Source organism: Globicephala melas, chromosome 1 (assembly GCF_963455315.2).
Source record: "Globicephala melas chromosome 1, mGloMel1.2, whole genome shotgun sequence".
In the NCBI taxonomy this organism is placed as follows: domain Eukaryota; kingdom Metazoa; phylum Chordata; class Mammalia; order Artiodactyla; family Delphinidae; genus Globicephala; species Globicephala melas.
Genome location: NC_083314.1, coordinates 151,415,151 through 151,438,711, shown reverse-complemented (window position 1 = coordinate 151,438,711; position 23,561 = coordinate 151,415,151). Strand labels below are relative to the sequence as shown.

The 23,561-nt window shown below is 46.4% G+C and overlaps 1 protein-coding gene across 1 annotated transcript in view; it reads left to right on the top strand.

Annotated features, from left to right (window-relative positions):
* LOC115858290 (armadillo-like helical domain containing protein 1) overlaps positions 1-23,561 on the top strand; it is a 47,812-nt gene that overhangs the window by 8,623 nt on the left and 15,628 nt on the right. Inside the window, exons 2-7 of the mRNA XM_060306315.1 lie at positions 5,378-5,490; positions 6,514-6,741; positions 13,717-13,785; positions 15,108-15,274; positions 16,237-16,433; positions 19,689-19,773. Of these exons, the coding sequence (XP_060162298.1) occupies positions 6,536-6,741; positions 13,717-13,785; positions 15,108-15,274; positions 16,237-16,433; positions 19,689-19,773 (724 nt within the window). The 5' untranslated portion in view covers positions 5,378-5,490; positions 6,514-6,535. The remainder of the gene's footprint in view (positions 1-5,377; positions 5,491-6,513; positions 6,742-13,716; positions 13,786-15,107; positions 15,275-16,236; positions 16,434-19,688; positions 19,774-23,561) is intronic.

Here is a 23,561-nt window from a genome sequence, read left to right as displayed (position 1 = left end):
GGTATGGATACCATAACATGGGAAGAATGAAGAGATTGTGAGGACGTTTTTGCCTAATGGCCTATAACTTTTTTGTGAAGCCCAAGAGTAGATCTCCTGAGAACAGATGGAAGAGGTGGGAGGGTAAGGAGCTCGGAATTGTAGACTTCCCAGGCTATTCACAAAGTTTAGGCTATGGACCATGAGTGTGGATGCTGGATTGGATGGAGGTCACCAGAGTCCAGATTTTGTGCCTCTCCTACAAGCCCCAGCAGACCTTGGGATTTACCCCCATGAGAGCACTTTACACTTTTCAGTAAAATCATCTGGTTCCCTTTCTCTCTACCCCACCAGTTTGTAAGCACCTTTTTCTTTTTTAACATCTTTACTGGAGTATAATTGCTTTACAATGGTGTGTTGGTATCTGCTTTATAACAAAGTGAATCAGCTATACATATACATATGTCCCCATATCTCCTCCCTCTTGCGTCTCCCTCCCACCCTCCCTATCCCACCCCTCTAGGTGGTCACAAAGCACTGAGCTGATCTCCCTGTTCTATGTGGCTGCTTCCCACTAGCCATCTATTTTACATTTGGCCACTCCATGCCACTCTCTCACTTCGTCCTGCTTACCCTTCCCCTTCCCCATGTCCGCAAGTCCATTCTCTACATCTGCGTCTTTATTCCTGTCCTGCCCCTAGGTTGTTCAGAACCTTATTTTTTTAGATTACATACATATATATGTGTTAGCATACAGTATTTGTTTTTCTCTTTCTGACTTACTTCACTCTGTGTGACAGTCTCTAGGTCCATCCACCTCACTACAAATAACTTGTTTCTTTTTACAGCTGAGTATATATGTGCCACATCTTCTTTATCCTGTCGTCTGTCGATGTACACTTAGGTTGCTTCCATGTCCTGGCTATTGTAAATAGAGCTGCAATGAACATTGTGGTACATGACTCTTTCTGAATTATGGTTTTCTCAGGGTTGTAAGCACCTTGAGGGCAAAAAATATATTTGTTATGTTGACCAATGCCAGTCCCAGTGCTTGGCTAGGAGTGGCACCGAGGACATCTGTTTAATTAATTACTGTGTGAGATTAAGGAAATTAAAATGCTCATTATGAGCACAGTGTGTTGGATGTCAATTTAAGTAACACTTGTTGAATATCCATGATGTGCCAGGGACGATGCTAGCCAAAATTACGAAGATGGAACAGGTTGATGCTGAAATTGCCTAGCAGCTCATGGGTAAACGGGAGGACTTGGGTGCAAGTGGGTATGGCAAGTAAATCAGCACTGGGGCAAGGGAGACGGGGAAGTACAGGACGCCTGACCTCAGAAGAAAAGAAATGATTGAGAAACAGTATGAGGACTTTATTATTTTTTATGAATTTATTTATTTTTGGCTGTGTTGAGTCTTTGTTGCTGGGTGCGGGCTTTCTCTAGTTGCGGCGAGCAGAGGCTACTCTTCGTTGAGGTGCACGGGCTTCTCATTGAGGTGGCTTCTCTTGTTGCGGAGCACGGGCACTAGGCGCGCGGGCTTCAGTAGTTGTGGCTCGAGGGCTCTAGAGCGCAGGCTCAGTAGTTGTGGCGCACGGGCTTAGTTGCTCCGTGGCATGTGGGATCTTCCTGGACCTGGGCTCGAATCCATGTCCCCGGCATTGGCAGGCGGATTCTTAACCACTGCGCCACCAGGGAAGTCCCAGCAGTATGAGAACTTTAGAGAATGGTGTGTGAAGCATGGGGAAGCTGGCAGCCTCCCCTTAGTTCCTACTGGAAGCAGTGACATGGGGGGCGGGGTAGGGGGAACAGACTCATATTTAAGGTGCAGCAAAACTTAGATGGAAGACGTTCTTCGGCCTGAATGAAGAGGGGTAATGGGGAGCAACAGGAGAGTTTTAAGCAGGGAAATATGCCCGATTTGCATTTTTTAAAGAATCTCACATCACTACCTGGAGAATATAGCCAATATTTTGTAATAACTGTAAATGGAGTGTATCCTTTAAAAATTGTATAGAAAATAAAGCACATTTTATTTTAATGATATAAAAAGAAGACTGTCGCATCACTGTGGAGATTAGGTTGGGGTAAACCCGAAGATCAGTTAGGAGGCTGCTGCAGCAATCCACGTGAGGGATGGGGGTAAACTACAACAGTGGCAGTGGAGATGAAGCTAAATAGACTGATCTGAGGGAGATTTAGGTATAACTGGCAGAACCTGGCAGCAGATGGGATGAGGAGGGCAAGGGAGGGGAATACGTCAACATAGCTCTTGAGTGACTAGGAGAGTGGTAACAGTCACTGAAATAGGACCAACATAGGGAAAGGAGCAGGGGTGAGGGCTTGATGAATTCAGTTTGGGACTTATGGATTTGAAGAGTGTGTGAAACCTACCAAGGAAGACGTCTGTGGTCATTTAATCATATTCTCAGCCTCGGAGGGAGGCCCAGGCTGAAAATATGGATTTGGAAGTCATAAAGGCTACGAATGTAACATGAACTCTTGAAAGTGGTACGTTTCCCCCCTTTTCCCAGTTTTCTTTCTTTAATTCTTTTTAAAACTGTACTTATTAGGTTTTAGGGGTTTTTTTTCAATCATCATCAAATCTTATTTTGAAGAAAAGTTGAGATTAAAATAAATATGTGGCTGTAGTCTCTTGATTAAACATGGCTGCCCCCCTGTATTTCCCCCTACCTCTCAAAACCTTGCTGACTTAACACTAAAGAAACATAAAAGGTATTAAGTTACAAAAGCTCAGAGAAGGAAGCAACAGCAGATGAAAGTCAACAGATATATGGAAGTAGAAGGCAGGTGGGGGAGTGTTACCTGGCTTGAAACATCCTAAGAAGTTCCAGACCAGCTGTCAACCAGGGGAGATTACCAACAAGAAGCAAATCAGTTAACCCAGCTTAATCTCCAAGACGCTTAATGCCTTGGAAGCATGAGTTACTCCAGAAGGTCAGCAGTGAGGTACAGGGCTAATAAACATGGGGGCTTGGCTGGAGTCTGCGTGCAGAGCACTTTGCTGTGGCCCCAGAGCTCTGCTCTCAAAAGCCAAACGGCTACTCTAAACTCTTGCCGCATAAGGAGGAACTCTGGAGGCCTCCATACTTAGGGACTTCAGGCAGGGTTTGAAGGGCAGGGATGAGATACAGGGTGGAAAACTGAGGGATGGAGGGAAGATTTACACACTACATGGTGGCAGCCCTAGTCCCTCCCCCACCCCACCCCCAGGATGCCAGCAGCCAGGCGCTTAGCACCCTTACCCTCTCATCCTCCCTGGGAAAGTAGAAAACTCTTCTCTAGAGGCCCTGAGAACCCCAGGTGGGGAAAAAAGAAAAAAAAAAAAAAAAAAACCCTCCACTGACTGACATTTGTGAGTTTCTCAATGAAAAGTCTAGTTGTTGCCTGTTAAATAAATTTTCAAAAACTGAAGGGCACAGGATGGAAGGCTTAGTATAATAACTGAAAAAGACCCGCACCAAGGCATATCATCATACAATTTCAGAAAAGGTTTTCAAAGCATCAAGAGTGAAAAAACAAGCCACAGACAAAGGCACAGAAATCAGAATGATGTCAGATTTCTCAAAAGCAACCCTGGGATGCTCAATCGAGGGAAGCTTGTTCTAACGTGGAATTACACACCCAACCAATCTGACATGAGGTCAGAATACTTTCAGATTTTCAAGGACACAGAAAAAAATTCATGTCTTAGGAAGCTACTGGAGAATGTGATTCAACAAAATGAGAGTAAACCAAAGAGGACGAGGTGGATCCAGGAAATAGGGCAATAGCGAAGACAGGCAAAAGGAAATCCCAGGACATTTGTACGCCAAGCTTAGCAAGCAGCCAGTCCAAACTGGAGCAGAAAGACAGAGGGCCTTGGGACAGAGTTCTCCAGGGAGAAGATGGGACTGATCAGTTAGGGGTTGAACATTCAGAAAGATCATTGCTATGTGTTTGGAATATTTGGAAGAAAACAGCTCTAGTACTTAGAAAATTAAACAATTGAAAAAAGAAACAATTATTAACTCCAGGTAAAACCAACTTGTAAGAGAAGGAAAACGTAATAGTAGTTTACAGCTTGAATGAACAGTGTTTATTTACTTGGTCAATAATGTAAACACTAACTATTGATTTAACTATAAATTGTGGAAAACTATATTGTGAGAATGAGGGGAGAAAAATGGGGGTTAGAGGGTGCAAGAGAGCTAATTCCTCAGAATTAGAAATAAATAGTGCCTAAAATTGATGAACCAAATAATGGTAATGTATTAGTTTGCTAGGGCTGCCATGACAAAGTGGCACAGACCAGATGGCTTAAACAACAGAAATTTATTATCTCACAGTTCTGTACCTCTGATAAAGGTGTCCAAGATCAAGGTGTCACAGGATTGGTTTCTTCTGAGGCCTCTCTCCTTTGCTTGCAGATGGCCACCTTCTGGTGTCTTCAGATGGCCTTCCCTCTTTATGTGTCTGTGTCCTAATCTCCACTTATAAGGATACCAGTTATGTTGAATTAGGGCCCACCCCGATGACTTCATTTTAACTTAATTACCTCTTTAAAGACCCTATCTCTAAATAGAGTCACATTCTGAGGCACTGGGGATTAGGGCTTGAACATATAGATTTGTTGAATTCAGCCCATAGCAAGTAGTATAAACTCATTATTTGGACAAATAGGAGTAACACCAGAAGAAATAGCCAAAAGAGTTGAAAGTGGTTGCCTCTGGAGTGAGACGGAGGATGGAAAAGGGGGAGGCAGGTACTATTACTTTTTTACTTTGTCAGGTGGGCAGTGGGGCCTTGAACCCAGTCTGACTCTAAATCTCATGTTCTTCCCCACTGCTACGAGATTTGGAGCTCCTCCAGGCCAGGGCAGTGCGGTGCGCCTCTTCACACCTCCCTCAGCACCTTGCACAGTGCTTTACTATGTATGTACGACTTACAGCTGTATCACTATGACTTTAAAGCTGCCATTTGTCAGTTTTCTTTTCCTGTTTAAAAAAAAAAAGCTGATGGGGAAGACAGATCCAAGGAAACCTCGAGGGGCCATAATATGGAGCATCCAGCTGAAAGTTTCCCACCCTTGGTGTTCTAGAATCGTTGGGTGCATCTCTGATAGCACTTTGAGTTTTGATCCTAGAAACGGTCCATCCACGGCAGGGGAGGGGCACAGGCTGCTTTCCTGCTGTTGGTGGTGTATCAACCCCTCCTTCCTGGGGTCTAGAACAGCCACTCATCCCCATTTTCTTGAGTCCAGTTTGGCTGTTAAAGGTGGCCATGGCCTCTGTAAGTTATTCTCAGACTTAGGGCTGTAATGTCATTCACAATGATTGATGCCTGATCCCATGAGGGGTTTTGGTCATTTCTGTGTTTCGGTTGATCCTCAGTTATTCACCTGGCTGTTAAGGCTGACAGGACATTGTAGCTGGCTCCATCCCTGAGGCTTCGTGGACGCCCTTCCTGGGAGCACATAGCCCGTGTCCTCCGGGGAGCAGTGGAGGTTGGTGTGTACGTCTGTCTGTCTTAGCATGCCTCAATTGCTTCCTGATAAAATTCTGAGAGTTGGGCCCCATCAATATCTCAAATACATGTGAGGAAATGTTAACTTAGAATCAGTTTTAAGATGTTTCAGACTGTAAAGTCCTTTTAACTATATCTCTGGCGAAGATGTAGAAGCACTTCATGGGACTGTAAATTTCACGTTGAACAGTCTCCGTGAAATACACCTCTCCCCTACACACAAGCTGTTTTCTCCATGTCAATCGTGGCCCTGCAAGTAATGTTTCACAAATATTCTGTAAAGCACAGAAACCCCATGATAATGTGAAATATGACTTTCACTTGTCTGTTAGACAAAAGAATCACACATGCCTCTCTCCCATCAGCACTAACATTTGTTATGGATAATAACACTTTCCATCACAACTATTTTTGGAAAGCGGGTTTATTTTAAACCTTCCCTCCCCCACTGAAAACACTCTCCCAAGTACACAGATTCCTACAAACCACAGCCCATTAATCTAACTATGGAATGAGAACGTTTTCTTCCCACTAACTTTGTTTAAAAGTTGTTTTTAAGAGAGTTAGTCTAAAGGCCACAGGTACAAGATTAAGGAGCATTTTACCTTTTTGGCTGACTGGCGAAGGAGGGGCCTGGGTCTTTAAGGCCCAGTCTCTGATGTTGTGTGGGGTGAGGGCTGAGAGAGGCCATGGTTTTAGGCAGCATCTGCATTTCACCTGGAGCCTGTGGTCCTTTTAGTTGCGGGCACCAGCAGAGAAGCCAAAGAGCTAAAGATTTATATTGTATATTCTTAATTCCATGACAACACAGCTGGATCCTCCCTGTTCAAGTAGCAGGTGACCAGTCCTAGAGGTGTATTTTGAACGTCACTACATCCATGAGGGTGACAGAGGCTCACCCTGCCTCCAGATGATTGATGGAAAAGCAATACTCACAGAATAACTACAGGCCTTGCATGGTTCTGAATACTTTGGTAACCTGTCTGTTTTCCCTCCTCTGTAGCCAACTTGAGGACTCACTGATCATGACTTCTATCAAGGAGCAGGCAGCAATTAGCCGGCTCTTGAGTTTTTTACAGGATTGGGACAATGCTGGCAAAGTCGCAAGGAGTCACATCCTCAACAATTTCATTGAAACCAACCAAGGCAAGACTGCCCCTGAGCTGGAACAGGAGTTTTCCCAGGGAGCCAGCTTGTTCCTGGTCCGCTTGACCACCTGGCTTAGACTCACGTATCCTTTGCTGAACAGGAAAACAAACAGGCAATCTTCAAAAGAGAAAAGGAACAAAGATAGTCGAGGGAGCTCTTCTCCTGATTCTCAGTCAGATTTTAGAGCAGGACATCTAGTGATCAAATTACCATCCCTGAAGTCAAGAACTCCCTCAGCGTCCTGTCTTCCCAGTCTATAAAGATATCCTCATTCTCACTGCTAACCTCTCTTGCTCCCATCAGAGTTGAAGTGGGTGTTCCTTGTCTAGGACTAATACTCTGTGTTCTGCTTGAATCCCCTCCCATCTCCCCAAGGACTTTATTCGTTCTCTCCTATAGCCTTCACTTCTGCCTCATTACCAGCTTTTTCATCAGCATTTATGTATGCTCAAATCTCTTCCACCTTAAGATTTTAATTCAATCCTTGTCTGGAACCTATATTCCACCTTGCTTCTGCCCTTCGTGCTGAAGCCTGTTGAAAAGGCTGTTGACCTTCCCTGCCTCCCTTTCTCCTGCACCCACTGCAGCCTGACTTCCATCCCCTCCACTCCACTGACGCAGGTCTTGCCAAGGTTACCAGTGCTTTTCTAATTGTGAAACCCAGTGACCACATCCTCAGACCTTATACAGGACCTCTCAGTGGCGTTTGTCAGCCAACCATTCCCACTTCTCAAAACATTCTTCCCTGAAACTAATGTAATGTTTATGTCAATTTTACCTCAATAAAGAGAGAGAGAGAAGGAAAGCAAAAAGAAGCACATATAGACCGTATCACCACACACACACACACACACACACACACACACACTCACACACACACTTCCTGTGGTTTCTGATACAGTTCTCTTGGTTTTCTCCTTTCTTTCTGTCCATCCTTCTCCTCTTCAGCCATGCCTTAAATGTTGGTGTTTGCCAGCCTCCAGCCACAGCCCTCTTTTCTGCTTGCTCTCAGCTTCTCCCTAAGTGATCTAGCCACTGTCAGGATGTCAACACCACTCCAGTTTGAGGACTCTCAGATGTGTACCCCACCCACATTTCTCTGGAATCTGAGCTCCATACCTGTTAACCCAGCTGCCATCTCCACTTGTCTCCCACAGACTCTCACGTTTCTGGCTTGGGAAACTAGGCGAATGGGACATCATTACGTGGGAAGAGAATACAAGGAAAGGAGTGAGTCTGGGTGTAGATAAGTTTGATTTGGGACATGTTGTGTTTGAGGTGCCTGTGCTCTGGAGCCCCAGAAGCAGACTTGGGGCTGAAGACAGATTTGGTCCCCATGATGGTGATAATTTGAGTCGTGGGTGGATTTCAGGATATTCCTGCTCCGTATGCCCGTAGCACTCCATGGATTCATCTCAGACCCTTTTCTTATGTATTTTTCTCGTTGCCTGAACCCTCTTCCCTTCCCTAAACCTCCTCTTTATTTAACTAATTTCTACTCCCATTATTCAGGTCTCAATCCAAGCATCACTTTCTCAGGAAGCCCTTTTCAGAGCCCCAGACTAGCTTAGGTTCCCCTGTTAAATATACTCAGGGCACTTCCTCTATTTTAATAGTCATAACATCTTGTTATTACCTGCTTAATATCTCTCTTCCCCCACTGGATTGTAAGCTCTACAAGGGCAGGAATTACCTCTGTTCTACTCCTCTCTGTATTTCTAACACCTAACACGTGCCTGGCACATAATGGGTACTTAATACATGTCTGTTGAACAACGGAATGAATGAACCAGAGACTCTGAAGCTAAGCAGAACTAAAGGCTTAGGTAAACACAGCTCTCTCTTCTTATAGTTAATCATTGATTAAATTATTAATTAGACTCAGGCCTTGAACACAGTCTGACGGGAATCCACTGAATACATCTCTGGGTTAACCCCAATATTCTCAGACATTAATGTGCATAAAAGAGGTTTAAAATGCAGGTAACCAGTCTGCCTTCCCACCCCACGACCAGGTTTTGATTTAGTAGATTAAGGGTGGGTCCCTGGACTCTTTATTTTTCTTTTCTGTTTTAAAATTAATTTATTTATTTTATTGTTTTTTTTATTAGAATAAAATTGCCTTACAATGTTGTGTTAGTTTCTGCTGTACAATGAAATGAATCAGCTATATGTATAGCTATATCCCTTCCCTCTTGGACCTCCCTCCCAAGCCCCCCCATCCCACCCATCTAGGTCATCACAGAGCACTGAACTGAGCTCTCTGTGCTGTACAGCAGGTTCCCACTAGGTATCTGGGTTTTTTGTTTGTTTGTTTTGTTTTGGCTGCATTGGGTCTTCGTTGCTGCGCACGTGCTTTCTCTAGTTGCGGCGAGCAGGGCTACTCTTCATTGCGGTGTGCAGACTTCTCTTTGTGGTGGCTTCTGCTGCGGAGCATGGGCTCTAGGTGTGCGGGCTCAGTAGTTGTGACACGCAGGCTCAGTAGTTGTGGCTCGTAGGCTCTAGAGCGCAGGCTCAGTAATTGTGGCACACTGGCTTAGTTGCTCCGCAGCATGTGGGATCTTCCCAGACCAGGGCTCGAACCCATGTCCCATGCATTGGCAGGCGGATTCTTAACCATTGTGCCACCAGGGAAGCCCAGCTTTTTGTTTTACACATGGTAGTGTATTTATGTCAAACCTAATCTCCCAATTCATCCCACCCTCCCCTCCCCGCTCTGTGTCCTCATATCCGTTCTCTATATCTATGTCTCTCTTCCTGCCCTACAAATAGGTTCATCTGTACCATTTTTCTAGATTCCACATATATGCATTAATATACGGTATTTGTTTTTCTCTTTCTGACTTACTTCACTCTGTATGACAGACTCTAGGTCCATCCACATCTCTACAAATGACCCAGTCTTGTTCCTTTTTATGGCTGAGTAGTATTCCATTGTATATATGTACCACATCTTCTTTATCCATTCATCTATCATTGGACATTTAGATTGTTTCCATATCCTGGCTATTGTAAATAGTGCTGCAATGAACATTGGAGTACATGTATCCTTTTGAATTATGGTTTTCTCAGGGTATATGCCCAGTAGTGGGATTGCTGGGTCATACGGTAGTTCTATTTTTAGTTTTTTAAGGAACCTCCATACTGTTCTCCATAGTGGCTGTATCAATTTAGATTCCCACCAACAGTGCAAAAGGGTTCCCTTTTCTCCACACCCTCTCCAGCATTTATTGTTTTTAGATTTTTGATGATGGCCATTCTGACCAGTGTGAGGTGATACCTCATTGTAGTTTTGATTTGCATTTCTCTAATAATTAGTGATGTTGAGCATCTTTTCATATGCCTCTTGGCCATCTGTATGTCAGGACTCTTTAGTTTTCAAAAGAGCCCTGGGTTGACTCTGATGCCAGTGGTCCACAAGTGGTGCTTTGAAAAACATCAGGATCTACAATCTGGCTTTGTCCCCATAACTCATGACACCAACCTCACCAAAATGTTGTCACTAACTTGACAACATTTTCCACTCGACCAAAGGGTGACGTGAGTGAGGCAGTGTCAGATCCTAGCTTTATTTAAAACTTTGATATTTTATTCATTGTGTATTTTTATATTATTTTTTCTTTTTTTAATAATGCAGGAAATATTATTTAGTTACTGAGATTTTGATGCCCCCTTAAATTTCATACCTGAGGGCATTCCCTGACAGTCCAGTGGTTAGGACTCCTCGCTTTCACTGCCAAGGACCCGGGTTCAATCCCAGGTCAGGGAACTAAAATCCCACAAGCCACGCGGCCAAAAAAAAAAAGTTAATACCTTAAGCAAGTGAGTCACTCGCCTCACACCCTGGTCCCAGCCCTGCTTGACCACTGCCCTTTCTAAAGCTCTCCTCTCTGGACTTCCCTGGTGGTCCATTGGTTGAGACTCCACACTCCCAATGCAGGGGTCCCAGGTTTGATCCCTGGTCTGGAAACTAGATCCTGTATCCATGCTGCAACTAAGAGTCCGCCTGCCACAACCAAGAAGTCCACACGCTGCAACTAAAAAGATCCCACGTGCAGCAACTAAAGATCCCGCATGCCGCAACGAAGATCCCATGTGCCACAACTAAGACCCGGCACAGCCAAAAAAATAAATAAATAAATATTTTTAAAAATAAAAAGTAAAAAAAAAAATGCTCTTCTCTTCTCTCCCTTCTCCCATCACCGTTTCTCAGTCACTGTTGCAGGGTCTTTCCTACCACCCCTTAAATATTAGTGTTTCTAAGATTTCTGTGTTCAGCCCTCTTCTTTTTAAATTTAATTAAATTAATTTATTCATTTATTTATTTTTGGCTGCATTGGGTCTTCGTTGCTGCGTGCGGGCTTTCTCTAGTTGTGGAGAGCTGGGGCTACTCTTCATTGCAGTGTGAGGGCTTCTCATTGCGGTGGCTTTGCTTGTTGCGGAGCACAGGCTCTAGGGCACGAGGGCTCAGTAGTTGTGGTGCATGGGTTTAGTTGCTCCGCGGCATGTGGGATCTTCCCGGACCAGGGCTCGAACCCGTGTCCCCTGCATTGGCAGGCGGATTCGTAACCGCTGCACCACCAGGGAAGCCCAAGCCCTCTTCTTTTCTTACTCAATCATTGCACTTGTTAACTGAGGCATCATATCATTCTTCTCCATGTCCTAAGTGCTAATCAGAGCACCCAACATTTAGTGGACACTCAGCCAATGTTTATTAAATGAGCCACATTTTTTTTTTTTTTTGGCCACGCTGCGCGGCTCGTGGGATCTCAGTTCCCGACCAGAGATTGAACCCAGACCACAGCAGTGAAAGCCCAGAATCCTAACCATTAGGCCACCAGGGAACTCCCAAACCACGCTTTTAATATACAGTTGTATATTCAGTTTCTACACCTGGAATTGTTCATAATTTCCTAACTTTTTGTGACCTTGTCATACAGGAGAGAAAAGAGACTGGCTGAAGAGACATAGCATTTTGAATCAGTGACCACCCCCACTTCTCCTCCCCACACCTCCAGTTACGGTGGATTTTGAAGGAAAACAAATCAATATAGTATCATTATGTTTTGTAAAATTGACTGCCACCTAATCCCACATTAGCTTCAAACCCCTTTTTTAAACTTGAACTTCTAGAACCAATCAGTAAAACTAAAGATTTATATATTATAATAACAAAAATTATTAGCTACCATGTATTGAGTCTTTTTATGCTCTAGGCACTGAACTCTGTGTACAGCACAAATATCTCATTTGAGCCTAACACCAGGCCTAATAGGTATTGGTATCATTCCCCCAACCACCACTTTTTTTTTTTTTTTTTTGGCCTCACCGCGAGGCATGTGGGATCTTAGTTCCCCGACCAAGGATCAAACCTGCGGCCCCTGCAATGGAAGCATGGAGTCCCAACCACTGGACCACCAGGGAATTCAGTATCATCCCATTTTATAGATTAGAAAGATGAGCCTTGAAAAGGTTGAATAATTTACTAGCAGGTGGCAGAGATAAGGATTAAAATGGGTGGTCTGGCTCCAAAGCCCGTACACCATCCAGGCGACTTCAGTGAATCCCTGCCACGGTGCCACCTCCAACACCATCTGTGTCAATAGCCCACTCCCTCCCTCTGTTTGTCTGTAGGCAGGAAGGGCTGACAGTAAGAAGCAGGACTCTGAGTTAGGCTGCCTAGGTTCAAATCCCAGTTCCATCAGTTAACCTTGGGACCATGATCAGGTCCTTAAACTGTCTGAGATTGTTTCCTCATGAAGGAAGTGGAAATACTGATAGCACCCACTGCAGGGTGCGCTGAGGGTTAAATGAGACAATGCCAGCGAAGCAGTTAGCACAGTGCCTGGCACACAATAAATGCTTAGTACTTGTTAGCTACTGCTGATATCGTGGCAAACTTCTGGAACTAATTGCTGGAAATAATGGGCCAGAAATATGTATAATGAAGTGGTTATGAAAATAAGGCTAGCCTGGGACAGAGGAAAAAGAAGGTGACGAAAGTTGGTCAGCCTCGCTGATAGTTGAAGAAAAGAGGCACTGAGAAGGCATGGAGGCAGAAATGGAGGCTGGGGTTTCAGAGGAGCTGGGTGGTGGGCTGACAGCCTGGCCCCCAGCTAAAACGGCAACAGGCAGGGGAGCCTGGCTCCAGAGCAAACACTGTTTTTGCAGTAAAGAGCCTTTTCTAATGAGCCAATCTGTCTCTACTTCTATTGGCATCCTGGGAACCAGGGTGCAGCCGAGATAATTTGCCTCATGCACCCTCCCTCCCCAACAAAGCACCATTACCTCCAACCCATTACATTAGCCTTTATCAGTCTTGGAAGCTTTCAGTCATCCTCCATGAGCTGCAATAATTTCAGCTAATTTCTTAAGTGTTCTAAGAGCCTGTGATGTGTTATGAGCCTAGTAATTGTTGACTGGTTCCTCTTCTGTTGTGGCTTGATTTCATACCTTGTATCCGAGCTGAAGCGTGCTCTGGGTGCTTTATTACAACGAAGCTTTTTGCAAAAGCTCACATTAAAAAATAACATTAAGCACTGGGGTTGTTTTAAATCAGAGTTTAATTTTTCCACCATCTCCTGTTGTTCTTATTAGGAAGACACACAATTCTTCATAAAGATAGTGACCTCCATTATAAAGCTTTGAGCAAGTACAAAATTGAGAATTAATGATGAAGCTGATTATTTTTAGAGAAGTCCAAGAATGAGGCAAAAAGTAATGAACTGGGCTGAGCCCAAGGGTGCAATGGTCACGGCACAGAGAAGCTTCAGAAATTGACCCCCAGCTTTCTTCATGCACCCTCCATTCATCAGCGCCTCTTACTCTCTAAAGAGCATGTTAGAGACAAAGTGGCTGAACTACCCCAGAAGAGCTTTCTGGAGAACCATGAACATGCCTGCCACCACCACCCATGCCCCTACCCCTTCAACCTAGTTGCCCCTCTCAGATAAAGGATACAATTCAGCTGTTGGTCATCCTGGGCCATAGGTGGTATCAGGGATCAGACACAGGATGGAAAACCACCCTGAAATTCACTCTTTAACTTGTCGTACAGCTACATGACTGGCTCACGTTTAGATAAGCTGCTCAGATCCATTGGCATCTTCTTATCAGCTGTAAGCAGGTGAGTTCTGTTCTAGCGAAATTCTGGGGTCTCAGTTGCCTGCCTGACTCATGGTATCCTTGACATTCACACCACATGGGACCTTAGCTTCTAGTTATCAGTGGGTACCTAAGCCCTCAGGTTGGACCCAGAGGTGGTGGCAGCTGTGGTCCTGGTCTAGTTGCTCCTCCATCCCATGTTCTCCATTGATACTTTGCTAGTCAGCACCCTCTTGGTTGTGAATTACAGAAAACCGACTCATACTGGACCAGGAAAAAGTAGAAATTATTAGACTACTTAACTGAAATGTCCAGAGAGTGGAAATCCATATTTCAGGCCTGACTATATCCAGGGGCTCAAAAAATGTCATCAGTACTTGTTCTCTCCCACTTTTTCTCCATTTCTCAGTATATGGTCTATCCCGCTTTTTCTCCATTTCTCAGTATTTGGTCTGTCCCGCTTTTTCTCCATTTCTCAGTATTTGGTCTATCCCGCTTTTTCTCCATTTCTCAGTATTTGGTCTATCCCGCTTTTTCTCCATTTCTCAGTACTTGGTCTCTCCCGCTTTTTCTCCATTTCTCAGTATTTTGTCTGTCCCGCTTTTTCTCCATTTCTCAGTATTTGGTCTATCCCGCTTTTTCTCCATTTCTCAGTATTTGGTCTATCCCACTTTTCCACCATTTCTCAGTACTTGGTCTCTCCCGCTTTTCCACCATTTCTCAGTACTTGGTCTCTCCCGCTTTTCCACCATTTCTCAGTATTTGGTCTGTCCCGCTTTTCTCCATTTCTCAGTATTTGGTCTGTCCCGCTTTTTCTCCATTTCTCAGCTCTGTTTTCCTCTACTTTCATAGGCCTCCATGTGTTGTAGTCCTCAGTACTCCAGACATGCATCCTTCTAGCTCAGTCACACCAAAAAGAGAACATGTATTTCCCAAGCGTTCCCAAGAAAGTCCCAGGTTTTGAGCCTCATTGGACCAACTTAGGTCACATGCCTGGCCCCAAACCAATTACTGCAGCCAGAAGGATGACACACCTTCACCTGCTTACCCTCCCCAAACCACATGGCTCGTGAGTGGTGGAAGGGTGATCTCCCATGGGACAGTTGAGGTGCCCTTCAAGAAGAAGAGACACAGATGCTGGAAATCCAAGCACAGGAAATGGCCATTGTATTTAACTTCTGCATTTCCTTCTGGAAGGAAGAATTTCCAAACTATTGTGTCACTTTACCCACAAACATTTCCTGGGTAGGAGTATATGAAGAAAGGTCCTTGAGATCCCTTAGAAAGGTTAGTGTCAAGGAACTTGACAATGTCTTATTTCTACTTTTCCATCCCTCTGGACAGTAATCGATATCTCATAGAATTTCTTGAGGTTGGTGGGGCCCTAACACTCTTGGAAATACTTGCACTGAAGGAGATCGAGGAGGAGGACAAGAAGGAATCCATCAAGCTACTTCAGGTTATCTCAAACTCTGGCAGAAAGTACAAGGAGCTCATCTGTGAAAGCTATGGTGGGTACCACGTAGAACGAGAGTGTCACTTCTCCTGTCTCCCTGGGGGCTGCCCCCAGCACTGCTAGAGGAAAGCGCATCACGGACCTGGTTGCACAGGAAGCGTTCTGTAGGGTGGACCCACTTAGCTCCTGTCTGGATCACCACCGGAAGACCCAGAGTTACGATTGTCTCGATTTATGTTTTGCTCAAATCTTTCCATGGTGGTTTTGGAAATACTTCATTTCAAGTATATCCTGTTTCATGCATCCATTCAACAAAGATTTGTTGAGCCATTTATGAATAACTCTAGAAATAAGATTGAACTAAAAGCGTTGAATATGTGTGCTAGGTATACGCTAAGGTGCTGGGAACACAAAGATGAATAAAATACAGTCCTTGTCCTCAAAGAGCTTACAGTGCCGTGAGAAAAGGAAATAACCCGGTAATTTCAGTATGTCCCACCAAGTGGTCTGCTTGAGGTGTGCACAGGAGATGCCATCCCCCACACATCCCTCTTTAAAGCACTTCCCTCACTGCTCTTCCGTCATTTCTCCCCCATGGCCTCTCTGAGCCTCGGTGTATTTATCCTAAAAAGGGACCAACACCTCCCTCTCAGTGTAGTTTCCAGGGCTAAATAAGGTAGTATTTGTCAAAAAACATTTAGTGCTGAGCGCTATCTATGTGTTAGTTATCATACAGCAATCAAAAGTGCAAGTTTTATTTGTGCATTTTGCAGAGCCATTTTAAATTTTAAAACAGATTTTGACAACATGCCTACGTGGAAACAAAATCCCCCAGCCACCTAGCCACGAGGTGAAAACAGTAGCGATGCAACATGAGAACAGAGCCTCGATTTTGCTTTGACTGGACAGGCCTGGTTAAATACATCTTAATCCTATTCCCTCATATTATGTAGCCTTGAGTAAGGATTATTTTCATAAACCCCTTCCAGTTTAGCATTTCCTCTCTCCTTTGCTCAGGGGTACGATCCATAGCAGAGTTCTTGGCAAAGTCTAAGTCAGAAGAGACCCAGGAAGAAGTGCAGGTTCTGCTGGAGTCTTTGATCCACAGTAATCCCAAGTATCGGAATCAAGTGTACAGAGGCCTAATAGCTTTGCTGCCCTGTGCGTCCCCGAAAGCTCAGCAGCTGTCCCTGCAGACCCTCAGGACTGCCCAGGTGAGCCCAGGCTGCATGCTCCGGTGGTTCTGATTCCAACTCAGTCATCTGACAATTACCTTCCACAGTTGCACTCCACGCAAGCATGAGAAACAGAGCTCAGCCTCCCACTGCGTGTCTGCTGCTCCATCAGCGTTACTTCCAGAAGGCCAGGGCAGGGCAGAGAGTTCGTGTCTCCCAGCAGAGTGATTTGTCCTGTTTGCTTAAGGATCAGAAAGACGTTGGCAGACTTAAAAGTGGTGGAGACAAGCAGCAAGGTTGATGAAAGGACCGTAGGAAAGATTAAAGGAGTCAGTTTGGTAGGGAAAGAATCCTGGTGCATTTGTAGGCAGCATGTAAATGAAGAAAGAAGCCAGATCTCCGGTGCTTGGGAAAGCTCCATTTCTCTCGTTGTCTTCTGCCTTCCTCTCGGTGCCCTAGAATGCAGCAAAGTCAGCTTTGGGGCCACGGCGACCACACGAAGACACCATGCAAGGAGGGAATAGAGGCTCCAAGAGAGGTTTTGAGATGAACCATCGAAAGCTCTCAGTAGTACAGCTCCAGGAAGGGCTGGAGGCAGGGAGGCAGTTAAGAGACAAAAGGGATGATACGGCCTGAACCATGGCAGGAGAAATCGAGGTGACCAGGTTGGACAGACATTTCGGAGGCAGAGTGTATGGGACTTGGGGCAGTAAAAGAAAAGGAGTCAGGGGCTTCCCTGGTGGCGCAGTGGTTGAGAGTCCGCCTGCCGATGCAGGGGACGCGGGTTCGTGCCCCGGTCCGGGAGGATCCCACATGCCGCGGAGCAGCTGGGCCCGTGAGCCATGGCCGCTGAACCTGCGCGTCTGGAGCCTGTGCTCGGCAACGGGAGAGGCCACAACAGTGAGAGGCCTGCGTACCGCAAAAACAAAAACAAAAAAAAGAAAAGGAGTCAAGAAGACGCCAGCTTTGGACTTAGACCATGGGGTGAGTTGTGTGCCACCAAGAGAACAGGAAACACGGATCTGATTTAGGTTTTGACCCAATAAACTTGATGAGCCTTGGTGGCTCCCAAGTGCCCATCTCAGGAGAAGGCCAAGCTGGTTGCAGAAGATGTAGATGGATGACTTGTGCAAAAAATACTGAACCCTGAGCTCCCCTCCTGTAGAATTTGACAGCTTTCAGGTGGCCTTTAAGCTTCCCCCAGGCAATTCTGATTCCTAGCTCAGTTGAGGAATCACTGCTCGGGACGTGTAGTAGAGATGCCCACAGGACAGTAGAAAATAAAAGTCTGAGGCTCCAGAGAGAGATCGGAGATGAAGATGGCAGTTTGGAGTTCATGAACAGAGAAGTGATATCCGAAAGAGTAGAAGTCAGTAAGATCACCCAGGTAGAATACGCCAAGTACGAAGAGAAGGAGCACTGCCAGCATTTAAGAGATGAGCTGAGGAAGAAGATCAGCAAAACATCTGATTATCATTATTGTTTCCAGTTTCCGTTTATTAAGTGCCTCCTACATGCCAGGCACTGTGCTCAGGGCTTGCTTACACTGTTTCCTTTAGTCTTCACAGTGGCTGATGGAGACAGGTATTATCATCCCCATTTTAAAGGTGATGCTAACAAGCCTTAGGAGGGTGTTCAGTGACTTATTCAAGGCCACACACTAAGTAGAAGATATATACCAAGTGAACATTAAAATCCAACTCAACTCCAGAGTCTTCTTTCCATATACCACTCTGCCTCCTTGAAAAAGAATGATGGCAGGGGGTGGGGGTGGGGGTGGGATGAATTGGGAGATTGGGATTGACATGTATACACTGATGTGTATAAAATGGATGACTAATAAGAAAAAATAAACATTAAAAAAGAAAAAGAATGATAAGCCATAAAAGGAGAAGAGGAAAACACAAGGCTGTGAAAAGTAAGGGAAAAGAGTTTCAAGAAGAAGGACATGGACTTCCCTGGTGGCGCAGTGGTTAAGAATCCACCTGCCAATGCAGGGAACACGGGTTCAATCCCTGGTCCGGGAAGATCCCACATGCTGAGGAGCAACTAAGACCTTGCACCACAACTACTGAAGCCCTGGCACCTAGAGCCTGTGCTCCCCAACAAGAGAAGCCACCGCAATGAGTAGGCCCTGCTGTCCACAACTAGAGAAAGCCCACGCACAGCAACGAAGACCCAACACAGCCAAAAATTAATTAATTTTTAAAAAATCAAAGTAGAAGGACATGATCAGTTGGCTCAAATACAGCAGAGAGATTCAGTGCAGGCAGAACAGAAAGCTGAGCTCAGCAGGAAAAGTTTTGGTGAATTAGGGGACTGTCCGATGGCAGGAAAAATTAAATTACAGCCACCTGTCAAAGGATGCATGGAGGATGAAGAAGTAGCTTCCCCTGGGAAGCTTAGGTGTAAAGGGGGAAAGAGCAGTAGCAAGAGGAGACAGAGTTGAAGGACGGTCGCTTTCAATCTGGGTGATCTTGAGAATGTTTAATGCCAAAAGACAGGAACCAGTGCACGGGTAGAAGACACAGACAGGAGGGTTGCCTGATTAGGTGAGATCCTGAGAGAGAGAAGATTTAGGATTTTGGATGAGTTCCACTCTCTCCAGCCTGTGCCTGTCTTCCCTGCAGCCAAGATAGCCGACTTGTCCCTGCACCTCTAGCAGTGGCCAGCTAGCCTCCACCGAGTGCCTCCTGAGCCAGAGGGTTCAGTGGCAACCTCGACAGAGTCTCTGGAGATTCCTGGCTGCCCGTCTCCACCCCTCCTCTCCAGAAGAAATTAACTTCAGACTTCCCTGCTGGCGCAGTGGTTGGGAATCCGCCTGCCAAATGCAGGGGACACGGGTTCAATCCCTGGTCCTGGAGGATCCTGCATGCCACAACTGCTGGGCCTGCGCGCCTGGAGCCCGTGCTCCGCAGCTGGGGAGGCCACCACGGTGGGAGGCCTGCGCACCGTGGCGAGGAGTGGCCCCCGCTCGCCACAACTAGAGAGGGCCCACGCGCAGCAACGAAGACCCAACGCTGGCAAAATAATTAATTAATTTTTAAAAAGAGAGAGAGAGCTCTCCCTCCTTACTAGTATGCAAAAAATTGACTATAATGTTAAAAAAAAAAAAAAGAAAGAAAGAAACTATCCTCTCGGGTGCGGGGCCAGGGCCCAGTGACTCACTGCTGACCCCCTCTCCCCATTCAGCTAAGGCTGCCCGGCTGTTTGGAAGTCAGCTTTTCACTTCTCCCAGGTGGACTAGACGGAAAGGAAAGAGTAACCACCTTGTCCTGCTGTCTTTCTTGCCAGTCGATCATCGGGACAACACACCCCGGCATTGTGGACTGCGTGCTGAAGGTGCTGCGCACTGTGCACCCGGAAGTCCAGTATGAAGGTAGGGGAGGCGGCCGGGTCTGCTGCAGACGGCACAAGGTGGCCACGAGAACTAGGCAGCTTTGCTCTGAGACGTTTTCTCCCATTCACAAAGAGCCTTAGTGAGCGTCCTAGGCAGCCTCGGCAGACGGAAGGTGCTGGCTCTGTGCTGATGGGCAAGTTATTCAGAAAACGACAGTCACATTCTGGGCCTGGAATCAGCCACATGCTCTAGCAGTTGTCAGAATGTGCCTGGGTCCAGAGCTGGCTCTCGTTCCCAGACTTATGTGGCATTTCCCCTCCAAACAGAAATCACCCTGAGGACTCTTCTTCTAAGAAACCAGATTGGGTAATGATAGTATTAATACGTTTTCATTTATTGAGTATGCCTATGTGCCAGCCACTTTCCATGCATTGCTCCATTTAATTCTCAAAATAACCACAAGAGTACAGATTCTGGTACATATTAGGTATTCAGATGTTCAAATGAATGAATGGTGGGGGTTGGCATTTTTATGTTTTTCAAGCTACAGCACTGAAGCACGGAGAGATTAAGTATGCTTCCCAAAGTTACACAGCTGACCGGACTCAAACCAGATCTGTCTGACTCCAAAGCCTGTGCTTTTAACATGCAGCACATGGCAGGTGTTTCCAGGATGTTATTTCCTTCCCTGCTCTTCCGATGGTTCAGAGAAGGGAGATTCTGTTTTCAACAGGAGAGATCAAGGAAGGGTTCTCTGGGAAGGTGGTATTCGAGCTGAGCCTTGAAAAATGGGAAGGTAGAAAGCAGAGAAGGGCATTCTGGAAAGGGGAATGGTGTAAAGGAAGGCCCAGACACAGGGAAGTACAAGATGTGTCTGGGGAGTGGCATGGAGATCATTTGGTGGAGGTCTGGTAGCGGTCTCGGTCTAGGAAGACCTAGGAAGGTAGGCCAGGACCAGATCATGGAGCACCTTGAACGCCAGATGGAATAGCAGGCCAGAGCCACAGGGAGACTTTAGACTGGAGTTGTTCAGACAACAAAATGGAATGTGCTGATCTAGCAGGATAGAGAGGCCCCAGGAAGAGAGAGGAGGGACAGGACTGGGGAGGGCCTGGGTGTGGAGAGTGAGATGGCACATGAAGGGGGAATGGGCCCAGCCGAGGAGGCCAGGGCAGGGAGACCCATAAGGCAGGAAGGGTCTGGGTGGCACTACATATCAGGATTTCTGTGCCCAGGATGACAGGCTGAGCCCCAGGTCCAGGAAGCCTAGGAGGGTCAGAGGGAGGAGGCCGGTACCAGGGTTAAGGTATAACAAGTGAGACCCTGGGGATCAGCAAAGGCCTGGCGCTCACTCCCAGCCTAGATTGTTTTTTGGAGGCAGTGTTGAGATTGAATGCCCACCTTATCTTTCCTTCAGCAGCACTGTCAACTTTGTATTTGTTTGACCCCTGCGAGGGTACATGGACTCCTGTGTTGGGAAGTAATGCTATGTTGGAATCGGTTACCAGCTGGAGCAGAGCCTCCTAGCTGGGGAGGAGTTGCCAGGTGGAGTGGTAGAGGCACCTAAGTCAAGGTCAGGCCCAGCAGCAGAGAGTTGTTGCTGGCATTGGAGCAAGGGGGTGAGCTGGCGGTGGAATCATGTCAGGAGGCTTAATCAAACAGCCCCGAGGAGACTAGATTGAGTGGCGCTGTGACCTCCCTCCCCTCACCCAACTTCCACGTGGCAAAGTGACCATTCCGCCACTTCCCGCCTTAAGCGTTTCTTCTCTGAGGGCTTCCCTGACCTGCCGTCACCCCTGCCCAAATGTCAGCCTCCTTCCTTTTTACCATCTTGCTCCCTCCTCCCCGCCAGCACCTGCCTCCATTGGAGCAGTTATCTCCAGAATGGTAACTTCCCTTTACATAGACTGTGCACAGTTTCCGTGCAGCTCTCATAGTTTTTGTCCTTATACCCCCAGCACAGTCCCCAGCGTATGTTAGGTCCCTGGTAGGTGTTTGTTGAGTGCGTGAGGGAGGGAGGGAGTCCTGCATATGCACACTGTATTAGTGACTACCTGCCTAAATGCCTTCCCCTCTGAGCAGCTTCAGGGCAGGGACAGGGTCTGATTCATCTCTTTTTCCGGCTCAGGGCCTGGCATATAAAGTGTGGTGTGCAGTAGAATTTTGTTGAATGAATTTATGCAAAAATGGCTTTGCTTCAGTTTCGCTGATGAAGTCCTCCAGAGTTGAACTGGCCCAGCTTCTTCCCATATCAGGCCCAATCTAGAGTCCTGCTGCATTGATTACGTAACAACTGACTCTGGCAGAGGCAGCAGGAGCATGAATTGTCACTGCCTTTTTGGTTTGATGTCTGCTGGTGTGAAACTGTGCACCTCAAAATAATTTCGGATAAGCCAGACTCGTAACAGGAGTACAAGAAATGTCTGTTGAATGAAAGAATTATTCTTTTTTACCGGGCACTTCAAAATAGTCTTCGTGGGCTTCCCTGGTGGCGCAGTGGTTGAGAGTCCGCCTGCTGATGCAGGGGACACGTGTTCGTGCCCCGGTCCGGGAAGATCCCACATGCCGCAGAGCGGCTGGGCCCGTGAGCCATGGCCGCTGAGCCTGCGCGTCCGGAGCCTGTGCTCCGCACGCAAAAAAAAAAAAAGAAGTAAAATAGTCTTCGTGTCCCTGGGAATATAGAGCATGCATGTGCATTGATCGTCCACCAGGGGGAACTATTTCACACGATTGGTGGAGTGGAAGTTAAGGGCAAGAATATGGTTCTCAGTTTTCACGGCGACTCCTCCAAAGGCAGGGGAGGGAAAGTCTGACAGGTCTTAGGTGGGGCCTAACACTGATGACCGGAGAGGATCAGAGATGCATTTCTCTGAGTTTGAGGACACCAAATTGCAAGACCAAGGTGGAGCTCCCCCAGGATGGTGGCAACATCAGGGGGAGCCAGTGATACAGCTGAAGGGACTAAGCTTTATAAGGGCTTGTTTTTTAAAAACAAGTATTAATTGAACATCTGTGGTGTGCCAAGTACTATGCCAAGTACTAGGGTTTTGTCTGTGTTTGTTTCTTTGTATTTGAGGAGAAAAAGAAATGGTTTGGAAGGAGGAAGTTACGGAGGCCGTGCTCTCTACCCTGCGTGCTGCATGGGGCGGGGGACGACATCCTTCCCTGAGAAGGCTCCAGGAAAAGTGGATTCTCAGGGGGAGTCCCGTGAAAACAGGAGGTGGAGAGGTTCGGTGGGCCTGGTGACACTTTCCCTCGCAGTGGGCGTCTGTGACGGAGGAGCCAGGAGATGACCTCACCTCCTTTTCCATTGAGACCTTCCCCCCTCCAAACCTACCAACCTGCCTGGCCTGTCACCCATCTCCTCTACTCTCTTTCCCATTACAACAGAGTGTCCCTACTCCCGTCACAGGCCACCTCCTTGACCCCAAGTTCCCCTCTAGCTCCTCATTTTTCCATTTTCTTCCATCATATTGGGAATAAAATTTGAAATACCTAGTTTTTTCAGCCCAGATGGCTAAGTGGAAGCTGTGTATCTTAAGTGACTCTTTACTTTCTGAGAGTTCTTAGGGCCAAGGCGCAAGGTTCGGAGGAGGAAAAGGAGAAGGAAGGTAGGAGATGATAAGGCTCTCGAGCGGGAGGGCGGGGGGAGGTATTCTGGCTACCTATTTCTTATAACAAGCCACCCCAGTTTTAGTGTTGTAAAACTATCACTATTTTATTCTCACATGTTATGTAGGTCAGGAATTTGAACACGACAGAGCAGAGATGGATTACCTCTGCTCCATGATTCCTGGGGCCTCAGCTGGAAGACAGCTGGGACCACA